Source organism: Heloderma suspectum, chromosome 3, assembly GCF_057233095.1.
Source record: "Heloderma suspectum isolate Gila_16-S chromosome 3, 16-S_ref, whole genome shotgun sequence".
Taxonomy (NCBI): domain Eukaryota; kingdom Metazoa; phylum Chordata; class Lepidosauria; order Squamata; family Helodermatidae; genus Heloderma; species Heloderma suspectum.
The window spans coordinates 5549518-5567332 of NC_139460.1; the positions used below are offsets into that span (position 1 = coordinate 5549518).

Here is a 17815-nt window from a genome sequence, read left to right on the forward strand (position 1 = left end):
GTAATTGTACAATAGTGCCTAAATTTTAAAACAATCACTTCAGTGCAAATTTAAATGGTTTGAAAATGGCATAGTTTGAAAATGGCATGCTCAGAATTGCCTCCCGTTCTGTGGTCCCTTGGGGCTCACAGGGGAAGCTGGTAGCATCCGGTGGCAGTCAGAACAAGGCAAGAAGAAAACAGGACTTTGGATAGCTCTCAGTGGGTCCTGCTGGCTGGAACTCTCTCTGACTGCAACAATAGGAAGATGTTGCCTCACCAGGGAGCTAAAGGCCAATGCAGGCTGACAAGACCTGTACTGTGGTCAGCTCCGTCCCTCCTGGAGGAGCTGACTGGGCAGCTAAAGGGCCCTTGTCTGACTTTGTAGCCTGAAACTTCTGCAAGGCTGGGGAAATGAAGGTTTTTATTTTATTTATTTCACTTCTATACCGGCCAATAGCCAAAGCAATCTGGGTGGGTCACAAAAACTAAAACCACAAGGTGCAGCATAAAACACTATAAAATATGAAAGCTTAAAACCACAATATAACAGTACAACCAGAGTAAAATGGAGCAGCAATGCAGAAATTTAAAGTACATATTTAAAACACCAGAGCTAAAAGGCTAGGAAGCGAAAATGCTAAAATACTGGGAGAATAAAAAGGTCTCCATGTGGCACCAGATGGAGTACAGTGTAGGTGCCAGGTGAACCTCTCTAGGGAGCTCATTCCCCAGGCGGGGTGCCACAGCAGAAAAGGCCGTCTTCCTGGTAGCCACCCACCTCACTTCCTTTGGTAGGGGCTCACGGGCAAGGACCCCTGAGGATGATCTGATGGACTGGGCAGGTACATATGGGAGGAAGCAGTCCTTCAGATAACCTGGCCCCAAGCCATTTAGGGCTTTGAATGTTAATACCAGCACTTTGAATCAGGCTGAGACATGGATTGGAGCCAGTGCAGCTGGGAAAGTCCTGGTGTAATGTGATCTTGTTGGCCAGGTTCTGCTGGGGACTCATCCTCTGAGCCAGAGAACGATGGTAGGGCTGTGTCTTCTGGCTGGGAGGGCCCCAAATAAGGCCCTGACTGTCCTCACCCCAAGGAAGGAGCCTGTGCCTCATCAGAATAGTCTGCTGCACACTGGGAGGTGCAAGGGCTTGGGGGCATGACAAATTGCCCCTTCCCCACTGTTTTCACAGGACTGGAGCGGCTGCTGTGGGGAGGAGAAGCAAAGGGCAGGGAAGCCCGCTTCCACCAGCCCAGTTGCACGTGCCCAGCTCTGGATCCAACCCAAGAGTGAATAGGCTCAATTATGCACTGCACCATTTAATCTGGGTGGACCCATAACAAAATCAAGGCAAGCTCAAATGTGACTCACCCTGCATCCATTTAAGTCACCTGGGGCAATTTTGTTCTGGACAGAATCCAAAGAGCCACTGGGATGAGCCGCAGGCAAGGCTCTCGAGTAAAGGGGCAGACCCTGCAGACCCTCAGGTCCTGGGTCCCAACCCCTCCTCCAGGGTTCCAAGAAGGCCATGCCCCCTGGCCCTGGCCCCGCCCTCTTCCACCCAGCTGCCAATCATTTGTTGGATTCCCAACTTTTGTGTAGTGTTTTTCCCTCATCTTAAGAGGGAGAAACGCCTCCCCTAAGGCTCAGTCGCTGTCAGTAAGAGCTTCAAGCTGCAATATGCCGGTATTTTTGACCCTGCCCATCACTGGAGCGTGGCCCCCGAGAGCTTTTCCAAAATGGCATTTGGCCCTTGGGCCGGAAGGAGCTCAACGCCGCTGCTGTAGAGGTTGCACAACCTGCACTCTCCAGTCACCACGGAGGGAAGGTGGCCTGCCTTTTCCAGGGAGATCTTTTGCTGTTCCTGGTGTGTGTTGCACTGCAGAGCCTGCACCGTGGGCTGGTTCTCTGTGGACATCATCTTAATGTTCCTGGTCTCTGGTTTGTTTCCTTCTAAGAATGCGGCTCTCTTTTGGTGGAACCTTCACAGGAACGGGGAGGGGGACGAAGACACCCTCCACGCTGGGTGCCCCGTGCTCGCGGGAGACAAATGGGGTAAGGAGGAGGCCTTGGCCAACCGTCTCCGTTCTGAATGCACAAAGGAAGCAATTGTCACACCAGTGGAGGCTGGTGGCTCCAATGTCAGTGGGGCAGTGGATCTGCTCCGGGTTTCAGTCAGAACCAGACTCAGAATTCTAAAGAAGCTAGCCAAAGTGCACGTTCCTTGGCTAGCTCCTTTAGAGTTCTGACTGAAACTCGGAGTGGATTCACTGCCCCACTGACATCGGAGCCACCAGGCTCCACTGCATCACACTAAAGCCAGCGATCACGTTCCCATGAGAGCAGGGTCCTCAAAAGGCGGTGCTGAGGATCCTGGTCAATTTCATTGCTCTGTGAGCAAATGCAGGAAAGTGAAATAGACATGGATCTGCTCTTTTGAAAATCATGGGGGGGGGGTTAGTGCTGCTTTAGTAAGAGGGACAGTGCAGCCATCAAAGATTTCATTTCCTTCCTCCCTTCAAAAAACAACAACCCAGGAGAAGGCCCAGGCATAAGCATGGCTATTTTGTGCATGTGGTGGGGAGGAGGGGCAGTAGTTTCCACTTTTTAAGGTCAGTTTTAAAGACTGCTCTATTTGAGTGATACAGCTGGGAAGCATTCTTTTATTTTATTTTAAAAGTGTAAGTTTGCAAAAGATACACAAAACGCTGTGGGTACCATTCAGTCCATGCAGATCCCAAGCTCACAATGGAAACATGACTTTGGGGGAGGTGGATTTCCTTTCTCATCCCATCCCAAGAATATATCATGATTTGAGTGTTAAGTCAGTGCAGTGATGATGTCTGGATGCCCTGCAACAACTGAGTAACACAGCACATTTTTGGAGCGAAAATCAACTGACAGGAAAGGTCCGTAGAGAGGTTGCCAAGTCCTAGTTTTTGAGGGCTCTTCAGTAAGGCGCCCCTCAATCCCCCCCCCCGCAGTGATTTACCTTCTCCCCACCATGGTCAGCAGCTGCTCTTGCTCTGCATCCGGTTCCTCATCCTGGCTCCCACCGGCTTGCTCAACGGGCAGAGAGCCAGGGAGCAAGTTGGCCGCGGCATCTGCTGCTCCTCCTCCTCACCACCACCGTTGTCTGAGCCGGAGCGAGAGGCCGGGGAACAAGCAGGTTGCAGTGGAGGAGAGGAGGAGCAACTCCAGGGGGCTCTTGCCAGTGGCCCCTGCTGGGTGTGGGCCCTGGGCAGGTGCCCGACCAGGCCCACCCTTGATGCCGGTCCAGTGACATCAACAGTGTGGATTACCTGAGGTCCACAACCAGGCTAGGTCCTGCCAACTGACTGTGCTTCCATTCTAGGGTTGCCAATTCCTTTCCTGGCTGAGGCTGCAGTGCACTTAGCAGGTGCATGGCAGAGGAGTACCGCAAGCTGTGAGTGTAGGAGCGCCCCCCACTTTGCATGCAGCGGGGGTGAATGAGCCTTTGCGTGGCTCTCTCATTTAGCCAACTTCGTTGTCATCTCTCCACAGTGGCCAACAAGTGGTTTCATGAACATGGGCAGGAATTCCGAAGACCATGCAGCACCAACCCAGAAGACTAGTGAGCCTGGGTGCTCCATGTACACCGAAGAACCAAAGGAGGTGGCCCGTTGCAGCTGGCGGGGGAAGAGAATCTGCAAAGTGCTCCCTCCCATCCCGTCTTGGCCAGGCCTGGAAAGACACCTGGGGTGTTGAGCCAGAGCCAGAACACATCTTGGCCAGGCTTCCTCGCTCATTTATTTAGTCTGTGGACTGTCAGGTGTAGAAAAGGCAATGCAGCGGTCTGCAGAGCAGGAGAGACAGGAGCAGCTGGGTATTCTAGCAGATATACTAAGCATCTCTTCCGCCCTGTATGGCTCCAGAGGGGCACACGGGGATCTGTGTGCAGAAGTGGCAATTGCCAGAGTGTGACACCCCCTGGGCCATGTTGATATCACAGAATCTTCACAAACATTCTGCTGATGGGGAAAGAAAGAAGTGATGAAACTGGCACAGCAGCTGCGAGGGAAGCATCGAGTTGCTTCACCTGGAGGAGACAAGCGTCACCCAGGAACGAAGCGGGGGGCATAACATGGTTGGGGAACTGGGAGCCGGGAGCGGGGGAGTGAGGCCTGGGGGGGAGCAAGGAGGCTGAGCTGCCAGTGGAGAAAAACCTCTCATGGAGCCCAGGGATCTGCAGGGCTGTGTGTTGGAGGGGCTTGGCAGCCAGAGGCGAGGTGCATCGTAGAAGTGCTGCCTGTGTCACAGAAATGCTTCTGCTGATGCAAAGAGTGCAATTTCATACATCGATTCAAAATAACTTTGGTTGCAGTTTGCCAGTAATACACTGGTTGGGTTCGCAGAACATGCTAGGACACACTCAGTGGATGAGTGTGGGTTGTTTTTTGAACTGTGGGTTAGCATGTTGTCTGAACCCAGGACATTTTCCTCAGGGTGGCTCGTTTACCATGCAGCGTGGCTTACTTTTCTCAAACAAGCCACCTTGAGAACCCATGGCTTGTTGCTGGGTTGGTCAGGGTGGTTAACAAGCCACATTGCATGGCTAACAAGCCACCCTATGGGAAATGTCCTGGTTCAGACAACATGCTAACCCACAGTTCAACAAAAAAAACCCTTGCTCAACCATGGAGTGTGGGTTAGCATATTGTGTGAACACAGCCAATGGGTTAGATCCAGATTTAGGGATGTGCAATTGGGCTAGCGGAGGTGGACTTTGGCAGCCCCTCCATGCCCCTGAAAATGGTATGCAGAGGGCTGCTGTGTGTGTTGCTGAATGGGGTGAGCTGTGATACAAGAGAGAGGGGATCCCTGAAAATCAAAGACTTCCAGGTTATTGAGTGGAGTGCCCATATCCGTGCCAGGATGGTGTTTTCGACATTAATTTTTGAGTCAACTATTTTTTTTTTTACCAAGGTAATCCATATTCTATGCCAAGAAAAGGCGGATTCTGAAACCTGTATATTCATTATGCAAATTAAGCAAACAAGCTAGCAATTCTTACTAGTTTTTTTTTTAAAAAAAACTAAATTATTCTGCTTCTGACAGATACAGGGAAGAACAAGGAACTATACAGGGTACTGAAGCCCTACCCTCTGAGATTTTACTAGTTATTATTACCCATATTCTTTCAAGCGCATTGTACCAATCCTAAGGGCTAGAAACGTGATATTCTTGTAGACAAAAGCTGAAGCTAAATTGTGTGTTTTTGTTTTTCCTGTGCTTCCACAGAATGACAACACAGCAGTGTTTCCCAATTTGGAGCGCTCCAAATGTGTTGGACTACAGCTCCCATCATACCCAGCCAGCATAGCCAATGGGGAGGGCTGCAATATACATATGGCGTTGGGCAGAATTTGCCCACTGCTGATATCAATCAAGATAGGGATGGGGTAATTAAAAAGGTGCATGAGGCAGACGTGGAAGAACAGGACACAACTCTTGCTGTGGACAACTGCCTCCAATGGAGGCTGGTGGCCCTGATGTCAGTAGGTGCTGAATCTGCTCTGGGTTTGGAGTTCTGGCTGAAACCCAAGCTGATTCACTGCCCCACTAACATTGGAGCCACCAGCCTCCACTGACTACCTCCTCCCTATGGCTCTGTCATCCACTCACTTAGGTCAGGGGTGGGGAACCTCAGGCCCAGGGGCAAAATCTGGCCTTCCAGATGTCCTTATACAGCCACACAGCCTGCCCCTGGCGACACCCCCGTTCCCCCAACAACCAATTGTTTGGTGGTTTCCCCGCTTCTGAGCAGGTTTTCCCCATTCCAAAATGTTGCAGTGCCTCTCCTAAGGCTTTAAAGGCTACAATACGTGGGTATTTTCTGCTTTTTGACCCCACCCCTTTTGTCTTTGGCCCTGCTCATGACTGGGTTGCAAGCAGAAGCAGGTTGCAGTGGAGGAGAGGAGGAGCAACTCCAGGGGGCTCTTGCCAGTGGCCCCTGCTGGGTGTGGGCCCTGGGCAGGTAGAGGACAGTGGCTGATTAACTTACTGCGCATGAGTCACGATGCCTAGCAGGGTCCTTGTCTCTGGAAACCTGAAAATTTCCTTTGGAGGTAGTTTGTAGCCCCTTGACTCAGCACCGCACCAAATACTGACCAAATACTGACCAAAGCTAAAGCCTTGTTTACTTGTTTGTAAAAATACCAAAGTTGCCTATTGTTCTGGGTCCAGTCCCAAGGGGCCACGCTGGCAACTCTTGACTGCACTACACCTTGGTGTTCTGGTAATAAACATCTGCTCAAACAAAACGTCAGTGTTTTTTTCCTCTGTCCAAGCCCAGCAGAAGAATAAAATTCTGCAGCAGAATTTGGAGGTCCCACCAAGATCTCAACTGCAACACCAGCAAGGATGAATCTGAAGTTTTCCTAGCCTAGAGAAGCAGGGATGGGAACAGCACCTGCTGGATTTCTGCCTGTTCTGCAGCAATTCAAGGCACCCAGCCTCTGCCCATCAAAAGCTGGCAATCAAGTTAGTGGAGCGGGGGGGGGGGGCTTTTTCCCAGGGAGCTGCTGTCTGCACATCTCCTTCGTGGCCCGAGGCCAATCAAGTCAATATTTGACAAACTGAAATTGTGGTTAACCCGAGTAGAAATGGACCCTGCATATCCTTTCAGAGAGAACCTTCTGGGAGATAGAGGAAGCAAACACCATCACGCCATCCTATACACAAGACTCTCTCTTTCTCCCTCTAGCTGCGTCACCCACGTTTGACTATCCATGCATCCCAGGCATTTATGGGGGGAAAGTAAAATAAATACTACAAATCAATGCTTGTCTCTCAAAAAGTGTAGCAAAAGTTAAAAACTGATTGGCTAGATGAAACTGAAGTCCATCTAGTCCAGCCTTCACCCACCTGGTGCCTTCCTTGCTATGGTGCACTACAACTCCCAGCATGGCTGGCTGGGGGATGCTGGGAGTTGTAGTGCACCACAGCAAGAAGGCACCAGGTGGGTGAAGGCTGATTTAGCCCAACACTAGATCAGCCTAGAGTTTCCAGATGCCTTCAGGGAGCCCACAAGCTTGCTAATCATCCGCAGCACCTGGTATTCAGAGGCATACAGTCTCTGATCAAGCATCTGTTGTTTAGGAGCCTCAGAGCTGCCTCGTACCAGGTCAGACTATTTTGTCACTCGAGGCCAGGATTGTCTAAACCCAGGCCAAATCCAGCACACCTGGGTTCCCCAACTGGCCATGCCCCCTTTGCCCAGCCCCACCCCTTCCTCCCAACCACCAATCGTTGGGCGGCTTCCCAGCTTATGTACAGCTTCCCCTCCCCACCCCCATTCAAAAGGGCTGAGATGCCTCTGCCATGGCTTGGGCCCTGGCAGGAAGAGCGTTAGGTGGAAATAGGCTGGTATGTTTGTCATTTCTAGCCCTGCCCCTTTTGCCTTGAGCCCCACCCACCACTGGGATGTTTCTCTGGAGCGGAATTCAACACCCCTGCCCCCCCAGGCCATAAGTAGCCCCCAGCCTCCGTTCAAAAGCCCTCTGCATGTGAGCAGTTCAGACCTCTGGCAAGAGCAATGCGTCCCGCTCAGGGGAGGGTGGCGGCTCCCGTGTCAGTGGGGCAGTGAATCCCCTCTGGGTTTCAGCCAGATCTCTAATGGAACTGTGCAAGGTAGCTCTGCACCTTGGAGAGCCCCTTTAGAGTTCTGACTGCAACCAAGAGCAAAATCACCGCCCCACTGACATCGGAGCCCCCAGCCTCCACTGAGCCACTTGGTGGGAGGGAAGAAGAAAGGGTGCTGGCAGAGAGAGAAAAGTGGTGACCCACGCACTTTGGGCTCTGGCTGGGCTCGCTGCCAACCTGCCCCCGCCCCCAGATTACCCACAAGGGAATATGGCCCTTGGCAGCAAAAAAAGGCCACCCTTGGCCTGCTCTGATGGTAGGAGCTCTCCAAGGTCTTTGGTGGAGAGCGGTTTTCCCAACTCCTGCCACCTGATCCTTTCAAAACTGGGCAGACCAGGGCGTGAACACAGCACGTGCTCCAGCCCTGGCCCATGGGATCCCCCTCACCCCCCGAACATGGAGGTGCTGTTGGAGTTGCCCGTTCATTTTCAGCTGCTGCATTCATGCACGTCGTGGGGAGGGCGCGGTGGCTGTAAGCGATGGTGCCCCAGGTCAGACTCTGGCCGCAGCCACTGCCTCGCCGGTTCCACATGGGTGACACTGCAAGAAGCCTAACCGGCTCTTGGAAGAAGCTGCCTTGGAGTGGCCTGAAGACCAAGCAAGAGCAAGTGCATCAGGACTCGGGGGCCACTTTTCGCTGCCTGTGGGTTAGGACCCCATTTGCTTGGCTGCAAAGCTCTCAGATGGCAGAGAAGGAAACGCTTTTGGCCCAGAAGGGAGAGGCTCGAGTTTGGCCTGAGCGCCAGGACTTCATGGCACAAATAATACAAAACAGTATTCAACGAAGGTTAGTGCCAAAACAAAATCATTTCAGAAATTCTGCCTCCGGATTAGCCAAGGAGGGGGATTCTCCAGCAGCCCAGCCATTGGTGCTTCGACAGACCTGCCTCGCAACAAAATCGCCTTTCAGAAGCTGGCTAAAAAAGAGGCCCCTGTCTAGGAAAGGCAAACCTCAGAGCGAAGGAGCGGCACGTGTGTCTGAGAAAGGGGGAGATCTGGAAACAGGGACGTTCCAGCCTGATATCTCCCGTCCATTCCAGCTTCTGCTCCAAGGGTGGTTTGGCTGCTTTCCCATCCTTACAGGGATTCTGTTGGGAGAAGCATGAAAATTCCCCCAAAGGGTTTCACATCACAAGACACACAAGATCTCTTATTCCAGCAGCTGCAGGTAGAAGGACAAATGGGGTGGAGGAGGTCAGGTAGAAGAAGGCCAGTCCCTCAGCAACAACATTGACAGAGCAGGAAAGGCAGCAGCTAAGGGCCGACATGGACGTGATGGAGAAAGACAGGCCCATCTCTTTAAACCAGGCCCTGCCCCGATCACATACAAGACACAGGCCAAGGGGAACGGAGCTTTCTCTGCCAAATACTTCACCACTGCTTCTGTCACCTAGAACATAAGCAGGAAAAACATTGAGCAAGATGTCTGGGTGGTTTGAAGTTGACGGGTGAAGATTTCAGACTCCCAAATGCTTAATATTAGCCAATAAAACTAAATATATATGTGCTAATTGCTTCTTTCCCAGCCTCAGTGTTCCACATCTGTAAAATGGGAGCATTAATAACCAAAGTTGCCTTTGTTTGGAACTTTGTGCAGCTTACCTGACCTGTCTCCTGAGAAACCTGTACGAGGGTCAAGAAGCAACAGTAAGAACTAGACATGGAACAACTAGACTTTTTTGATCAAGTAACCTCCCTTGTGGACTGTGGGAATGCTGTAGACATCATATACCTCGACTTCAGCAAAGCTTTTGACAAAGTGCCCCATGATATCCTGATGAGCAAACTAGCTCGAAGTGGGCTAGATGAAACAACGATCCGGTGGATCCACAGTTGGCTACAGAATCGGACTCAAAGAGTGCTTATCAATGGGACCTTCTCAAACTGGGGAGAGGGAATGAGTGGGGTACCGCAGGGCTCAGTCCTGGGCCCAGTGCTCTTCCACATTTTTATGAATGACTTGGAGGAGGAGGTGCAGGGAATGCTGATCAAATTTGCAGATGACACAAAATTGGGCGGGATAGCTAATACCCTGGAAGACAGAAACAGAATTCAAAGTGATCTGGATAGACTGGAGCGCTGGGCAGAAAACAACAGAATGACATTTAATAGGGATAAATGCCAAGTTCTGCACCTAGGAAAAAGAAACCAAATGCACAGTTACAAGATGGGGGATACATGGCTCAACCACACTACAAGCGAGAAGGATCTTGGAATTGTTGTCGATCACAAGCTGAAGATGAGCCAACAATGTGATGTGGCTGCAAAAAAGGCAAATGCTCTTTTGGGCTGCATTCATAGAAGCATCGCTTCCAAATCCCGGGAAGTACTAGTTCCCCTCTACTCAGCACTGGTTAGGCCTCATCTGGAGTACTGTGTCCAGTTCTGGGCACCACACTTTAAGAAGGATGCAGACAAACTGCAGAGGGTTCAGAGGAGGGCAACAAAGATGATCAGGGGACTGGAAACAAAGCCCTATGAAGAGAGACTGAAAGAACTGGGCATGTTTAGCCTTGAGAAGAGGAGACTGAGGGGAGATATGATAGCACTCTTCAAGTACTTGAAAGGTTGTCACAGAGAAGAAGGCCAGGATCTCTTCTTGATCATGCCAGAGTACAGGACACGGAATAATGGGCTCAAGTTACAGGAAGCCAGATTCCGGCTGAACATCAGGAAAAACTTCCTGACTGTAAGAGCAATACGACAATGGAACCAATTACCTGGGGAGGTGGTGGGCTCTCCCACACTAGAGGCCTTCAAGACGAGGCTGGACAGCCATTTGTCAGGGATGCTCTGACTTGGATTCCTGCATTGAGCAGGGGGTTTTACTCGATGGCCTTGTAGGCCCCTTCCAACCCTATTATTCTATGATTCTATGATTAACTGATTGGTTCAAAATTGGGAAAGGAGTGCGACAAGGCTGCATATTGTCACCCTGCTTATTTAACTTATATGCATCATGAGAAATGCCAGGTTGGATGAATCACAAGTCGGAATTAAGATTGCTGGGGGAATTATCAACAACCTCAGATACGCAGACAATACCACCCTAATGGCAGAAAGCGAAGAGAATCTAAAGAGCCTCTTGTTGAGGGTGAAAGAGGAGAGTGCAAAAGCTGGTTTGAAACTCAACATTAAAAAAACGAAGATCATGGCATCTGGCCCCATCACTTCCTGACATATGGAAGGGGAAGAAATGGAAGCAGTGACAGATTTTACTTTCTTGGGCTCCAAGATCACCGCAGACAGTGACTGTAGCCATGAAATGAAAAGACGCTTGCTCCTTGGGAGGAAAGCTATGGCAAACCTAGACAGCATAGTAAGAAGCGGAGATGTCACCTTGCCGACAAAGGTCCATATAGTCAAAGCTATGGTTTTCCCAGTAGCAACGTATGGCTGTGAGAGCTGGACTATAAGGAAGGCTAAGCGCCGAAGAATTGATGCTTTCCAACTGTGGTGCTGGAGAAGACTCTTGTGAGTCCCCTGGACTGCAAGGAGGTCAAATCAGTCCATCCTAAAGGAAATCAACCCTGAGTGCTCATTGGAAGGACAGATACTGAAGCTGAAGCTCAAATATTTTGACCACCTAATGCGAAGAGAAAACTCCCTGGAAAAGACCCTGATGCTGGGAAAGACTGAAGGCAACAGGAGAAGGGGGCGGCAGAGGATGAGATGGCTACATAGCATCACCAATGCAATGAATATGAACTTGAGCACACTCCGGGAGAGAGCGGAGGACAGGAAGGCCTGGCGTGCTGTGGTCCATGGGGTCACGAAGAGTCGGACACGACTGAACGACTGAACAACAACTTCCAGACAAGGCTTTTATTCTGCAATTGCCCTGTCTTGTTTACAGAATATTGTGGGGGAAGCCAACCAGCATCATCTTCAGTTTGTAACCCATGTTTCTCCTCTACTTCTTCCATGTTTTTTCTTTACACAGACACACACACACCCCAAGAAGAAGAAAGGAATAGCTGCACAATTCCCTTTGATTGTTAGCACTCCAGAGCCCTCCGTCTGGAAACACCCTTCGAATCCCTAACCTGTAGTAACTCAGATGAAGAGTTGAAATAACATGTGCAGGTCATTCCAATGTATGACTCCTGGGTGCAGATATGGGCATTTGCTCCACCCCTGAGCCACCATTTTGCATCTGACTGGATAGTGGATGTCGAGGTTCCACAAAAATATGAAGGAAATTCTGTAAGTCTGTCGTTTGCCCATCTTGTGCCCATCTCTGTAGACAGATATGCCAACAAGACTTCAGACAGGGGATCACATTTCTGAATGCTCCTTTGTGATAAGCAAGCACCAGATGAAAATTCCCTACAATTAAAAAGCTAGCTCATCCAGGAGAAAAGGTTGACGGGGTACTATTTTCTACTTGCAGGGGAGGGTTCACACAGCGGAGCATTGGAAAGCATGCTCCATCAACTGGAACCTGAAGTGGTACAGTCTGCTCCACCTCCTCAGGGCTCCACCCCCTCCTTCTGCTGCAGATAGAGACCAGGTCTTAAGGCAGGGATGGGGAACGTCCCCCTCGCCCGATGTTGTTGGTCTGCAACTCCAATCATCCCTCATCATTGGCTATGCTGGCTAGGGCTGATGGGAGTTGTAGTCTAACAATATCTGGATGGTCACGTGCAATACAAATGATAGATATTTTGTAATAGGATTTCCACAGTATGCAGGGAAGAGTACAGATCTCCATATAACAAAAATATTTTCTTAAGGCCAAGAGACAATGGAAGGAATTATTGGAGATATCCTTTGGTTAATGCTCACCCAGAAAATATGCTTGAGAAGCACAGCTACCAACCTATGGGATTAAAAAAATGGATAAAAATGGATTTTAAAAAAGGATAAAAAATGCAGGAAAACGTTTAACTAAATCCAAGATGCTAGCAGCTACTGCCACCAAGTGGTCTCTTTTGGTAGGGGAAGGAGAGAGAAAGGGGAGGGTGGGGGGAGAAAGAAAGAAAGAAAGAAAGAAAGAAAGAAAGAAAGAAAGAAAGAAAGAGGGCAATCTTGTTATGTTAGAGTAAGCTGGAAACTGTGCCTCTTGACTAGAAGCAAACAGAATCTGTTTTGCAAGACTGGCAGTTCCAGGCAAGTTTTTAATTCCAGTAAGTACTTGTGGTTAACCCAAAGTATCAACCTGTCAAAAACAATTACTTCTAACACATGAAGCCTTTGGCAGAAAATGTTAAATCTGATTTAACCTGACAAGAAACCTGCAGTTTTCCCTGTGGGGCTCAGTAAACACTGTGAAAACAGCCGCTCCCACCCCACTGGGTTGCCCAAACATGCCCATGGAAATCGCTCAGTTGCGATGACGGAGTTGTGGCTCGCTCTGGTTCTGGCCCCCTAATCCAATCTCTGTTCAAACTGGCCTTTCCCAACCTGGCACCCTCCAGATGTATTGGGACTACAACCCCCATCACCCCCACCCAGCGTAGTTCAACACATGGAGGTAGCCCAGTTGGGAAAGGCTGGTTTAAGCGACTGCACAGGATTGTTGCAAAGATACTCTGTGAGTCTTGGAAAGCATGGATTACATTTTATTTATTATAGAATTTATAAACTGCTCGACCCTGGAAGATATTGGTGTGGTGTGCAATAAATTAAAATGCTTACGGTAAAAGCACATCGATCCACTCAATCAAGCTGCTCTTCGGTTTACTAGAAAAGCCAAAGGGTCTGGACTATAAAGGAAAGAGGAAGGGTCTCGAATGCAGTTGGCAGCTTGGAACGAAACATCATAGCAGGAGGAACCCCATCAGCAGGGCACAGGAGCCTGTCCGTATTGGACAGCAAGGGACAAGCGCACAGTGCCGTCCAGTGTTCCTGCACAAGTTCAGAGCTGCTGAAATCAGGCCTCCCACCCCACCTGTGTCACAGACCATTCCAGGTCTAACTGCTCAGGGGTAAGACAGCCCAGGACAGTAGGGGGATGAGCTATGGGCCTAAAATGAGGCAAGGGAAATCTCAGTGCCTGCTTTGCCTGCAGGTCGGTCCCCGGCAGCATCTCCAGCGAAAAAGGATAATGGAGCAGGGGTTGGGAAAAGCCCCTTCGCTGCCAGAGACCTTGCAGAGCTGCTGCATTGGGAGGAGATACCACAGCCAGATGGACGAAGAAGTCCAACGGGTATAGAGCGGCTTCCCTCCGTTCTTCTCCCTCTAGCACGGCCCAGGATTTGAAAGCGGGGTTGCGCTGCCCCAACCGAACTGTTTGGGGCTCTTCTCTTGAACGCCGACCCACATACACAGCCCCAGGCCGCCCACTTCTTTTGAAATGAAGCTCCCAAAGCAGTTCGCTAAAAATTGGTTCTCGACCACACTATTCAGAGCTATTTTCCTTTACAACACATACACTTGATAAAACCATGCTCCGATAATAATGGGGAGTGAGTGGTTGAGAGCCAAGTTTAAAGAATTGTATATGCAAATTTCACTATACAAGAAAAATATATATTTTTTAATATATTTTAAGCAGTTCAATTGCTCCTGAGGAAGAGGCCTAGTCTTGAAACACATTGAGCATTTTAGACATCTGCATAATAAACATGTTTCTAGTCCACGAGTATTTTAGAGATCTGCATAATAAGTAAATTATTATTACAGCCCATACTCAGAGGCACTTTGGGATTCTTCTCCTTTTTGATGTTTTGTGCATAAAGCGTCTTTCCTCTCAGTTTTTCTAATTTTTGTCATGGGGATGATGGGAGTTGCAATTTGGACTGTGCTGGGTTGGGAAAGAATGGGCTAGTCCTATGAGGAGTGCTGCTCCTTATCTAAAAGATATCCCTCTTTCTACCAGATTTCCCAATTCTGTTTATTGGCTTGGAGCCAGACTTCGGTTTGCACAGCCGAATCTCTGGGCTGTGCAAACCAAATCCCTCCACCCCACGGCTGCAATCTGCATCCCACCCAGGGAAAAATTTGGGTTCCTGGGGCAAAGCTGTGGTTGCGATTGGCCCTTCATCTTGCCAGCATTAACACCTCGTAGGCCAGGAGTGCCAGATGCCTTTCACACCCACCGCCTCCACCCGTCCAGCACCGCCCAGGCGGAACACTCCCATAAAGGACAGCCACGCCATGCAGCAGGTAGAGAAATATTTATTCTCATAAAACAAGGGTTGTCATCAGCAGCAGGGCATAACGGAACAAAATAAATCCCTACACCCCCCACCCTGCCCCCAGAAGCCAACAGCACAGGATGTGGGAAACAGGACGTGGGATGTGTTATTAATGGGCCGTGACTAAAGTGGAGCCTCTGCTCTTTGTGGGACCAGCGAGAGGAAAGGCTTCTGGAGCAGGGGGGGGAGGAAGGAAATTATGCCGGGGATCGGCTTGGGGGCAGCGAGGGGGAAGCCAAGGTGAGCTGTCCAGGCCCCAAACACAGCAGGTCGCCACAAGACCAAGGGCCTAATGAACGGGGACGGGGGCCTCCGCTGCCGCCTGCTGCTGGCGCTCTCTGACTGTCCGCCGTGCTACCGAATCCCAGCAGTGCCCAAGGGGTGGGGGTGGGGGGGCCGCAGAAGTTTCAAGCCAGCTTCACTACATATATACACACAGAGACCTAACTGGGGGGAGGAGGTAGAAAACGGGAAGCGTTCATTTTCAAATCAGAAAAACTGAACTCAGTTTAAAGAAAATCATCCAACGAAGATCTGCAAAAATGGACATTTCACACCCCGATGCCCCTGCCCCCCCCACTCTTTCCAAGACCCTTGAGTCCAGGGCACCTCAGTCAGTCCGGCCAGCAGAAGCCTGAAGAACAGGGAAATCGATCTCCATGACTCACGGAAGCACAAACAGCCTAAACATCTAATGCCAATCTTCTCCAACTTCATGCTGTCCAGATGTGTTGGACTACAACTCCCATTGCCCCCAGCCAGCATTGCTGACTGGGGCAATGGGAGTTGTAGTCCAACACATCTGGACAGCAATAAGGTTGGGGGCAGCTGATTGAAGCAAGTGAAGGAGCGCACGGTAGGAAGGGAGAACTTAAAGTGAGGGCTGATCTCCCCTCAAAACAAGGCCGCCCCCGGTCATCTCTGACCTGTTCCACTACTGGAGGGGCCCTTAATTTTGGGAAGCTCCCCCTTAACAAGAGAGCATCTCGCCGCCTCAGGGCCAGGGAGCATCTCGATGCCACTGCCAGCAGCCGCAACGGAAAGAGAAAGGCGCTGGCATGTGGGGCTGGAAGTCCTATTGGAACAGGCACTCTTGTCCTGCTGCACACCCCAGGTGACATAGGAGAGGCGGCAGCAACCGCGGGAGATCCGAGGTAGGGGTGTCCCCTCTGGAGCCTGTGGCATGGAAGGCGGCCACAGAACTATGGGGGCTTCCTTCCTAGCTGCAGAGGCACTGGCAGCCAAAACGGCACAGAAGGTAGAAGGCTGTTGGGCCAGGCGCAAGGGCTGGTCCTAACAGAGGTAACCCCTCCACCCGAAGGGATTTTGCAGGAAAGGGCTGTGAACAAATATTCAGATTCCTGGCCAGAAAACCTATGGTGAAAAGCATGCACAGATTGCTCTAACTTCAACATGCCTCCCCTGCTTCTTTCTCTACAGCAGGGGTGGGCGACACATGGGTCCTCCAGATGTTCTGGCCTACCATTCCCATCAGCCCTAGCCAGCACAGCTAATGGTGAGGGATCATGGGAGTTGCAGACCTAAACATCTGGAGGGCCACCAGCCACCCATCCCTGATATACAGGAATGATTCTAAATCACAGCTACAGAGAGAAAGGAGTTGGAATCCCCCTGAAGCATGAGAAACGGCCATGGCGTTCCACCCACCACCCAAAGTACACTGGCAAAGGGTTTTACTTTTGCGGCTCCGAAAGCACCCCGCCCGTTGGGATGTTTTTCTTGCAAACACCCCACCGAAACAGCCAGGGCATTTATTTATTTTTATTTTATTTGCATTTGCAAGTGAACATCCCAGGGGACCTGGCCACTGCCATGCATCACCGCTGCTCCACCTTGTGCTCCTTCTCCTCCCGAGAGGGTTTTCACAAGGCAGGCCGGAGAAGGATTTGCCTGCAACCACCCCGCAAAAGCCACTGAGACTCTTACACAGCCTCTATCCACTACCTCAAAGAGCAGCAGCCACCAAATTCCAACACAGAGGTATTTTTCACCCATCGGTTATTGGAAAACCACTTCAAGGGGCAGTTGTCCTAAATCTCAAGACTTGGTAGGCCGTGCAGTGCTACAGCACAACACACAAGCACCCCACATCACCGGGTTCCACCACATTTCCCCTAGGCGGTCGCGAACTGACCAAGACGGAAACAGTGCTTTGATTCGAGGGGATGCCAAATTTAACGGGAGAACGCAAGTCTGCCTGCCACGGCTAAAGGGCACATAAACAGCAACTGTCCTCCCTGGGGCCTGGAAACCAGGGAAGGAATGGCTTTAAACTGAGCAACCATGCCTAAATTAGATTCTCCGTCCAGAGAGTTTCTCCCTCCTTCTTTCTTTCTTCCAACAGTTGTTAGTTGGTGAAAGTGTACATCGACACCTGGATTCGAAGAGCCAAATCCGGCCCCCGTGTCCCAGCCAGTGGTCAGCCGCAGACAGTAGGGAGCATCTGGAGATCCGAGCAAGCTGGTGCTTGAATGTCTGGCTGGGAAAGCATCAGCAGCTTCCGCCTTAAGACCCAGCTCCTGGATCTTCGCAGCTGCACTCCCTTTTGGGATGAACTATGGCATGGCAGCTCCCGCAAGTGCAGGCCTGCACAACGGGCGGGCTGCCAGGCCAAACACAGACCACCATGGTCTCTGGTTGCTTCTACTGATGAAAGTGTTGACAGATTTGTTAAGCGACTGGCCCTGTGCTGCTGCAACTCATTCTCCTACTTACAGGAGAAAGGTGGGGCGGGGGAGATCTAGCTGATCCAAATTCTGCCTTCCCTCAACACATACACCCTGGATGAACAAAATCTAGGCCGTCCAAAATGGTGACATCCTTCATGCCTGAGCAAACCATATGAAACATTGGTGGTGGTGATGGTGGGGGGCTTTGACAGGTTTTTCCCAGGCAAAAGACCGAACACTTTCAGGTTTAGCTGCCGGAGCCAGGCCTGTGCAGAGAACGCCTCGCGCTTGTCCATGATTTCACAAAGCGCCGCTTGGAATTCTAACGCTTTCTTCC

The 17815-nt window shown here is 50.6% G+C and overlaps 1 protein-coding gene and 1 long non-coding RNA gene across 2 annotated transcripts in view; both read left to right on the plus strand.

The window, feature by feature from the left end:
* P4HA3 (prolyl 4-hydroxylase subunit alpha 3) overlaps window positions 1–6251 on the plus strand; it is a 32140-nt gene extending 25889 nt beyond the window's left edge. The window contains exons 12-13 of the mRNA XM_084841584.1: window positions 1940–2036; window positions 3507–6251. Coding sequence (XP_084697710.1) covers window positions 1940–2036; window positions 3507–3577 — 168 coding nt within the window. The 3' untranslated portion in view covers window positions 3578–6251. The remainder of the gene's footprint in view (window positions 1–1939; window positions 2037–3506) is intronic.
* Window positions 6252–14752: 8501 nt separating this feature from the next.
* LOC146349279 (uncharacterized) lies at window positions 14753–16020 on the plus strand. Its single transcript, XR_014788927.1, has 2 exons — window positions 14753–15518; window positions 15606–16020. It is a non-coding gene; the product is annotated as an uncharacterized LOC146349279 (long non-coding RNA).
* The last annotated feature ends 1795 nt before the right edge of the window (window positions 16021–17815 follow it).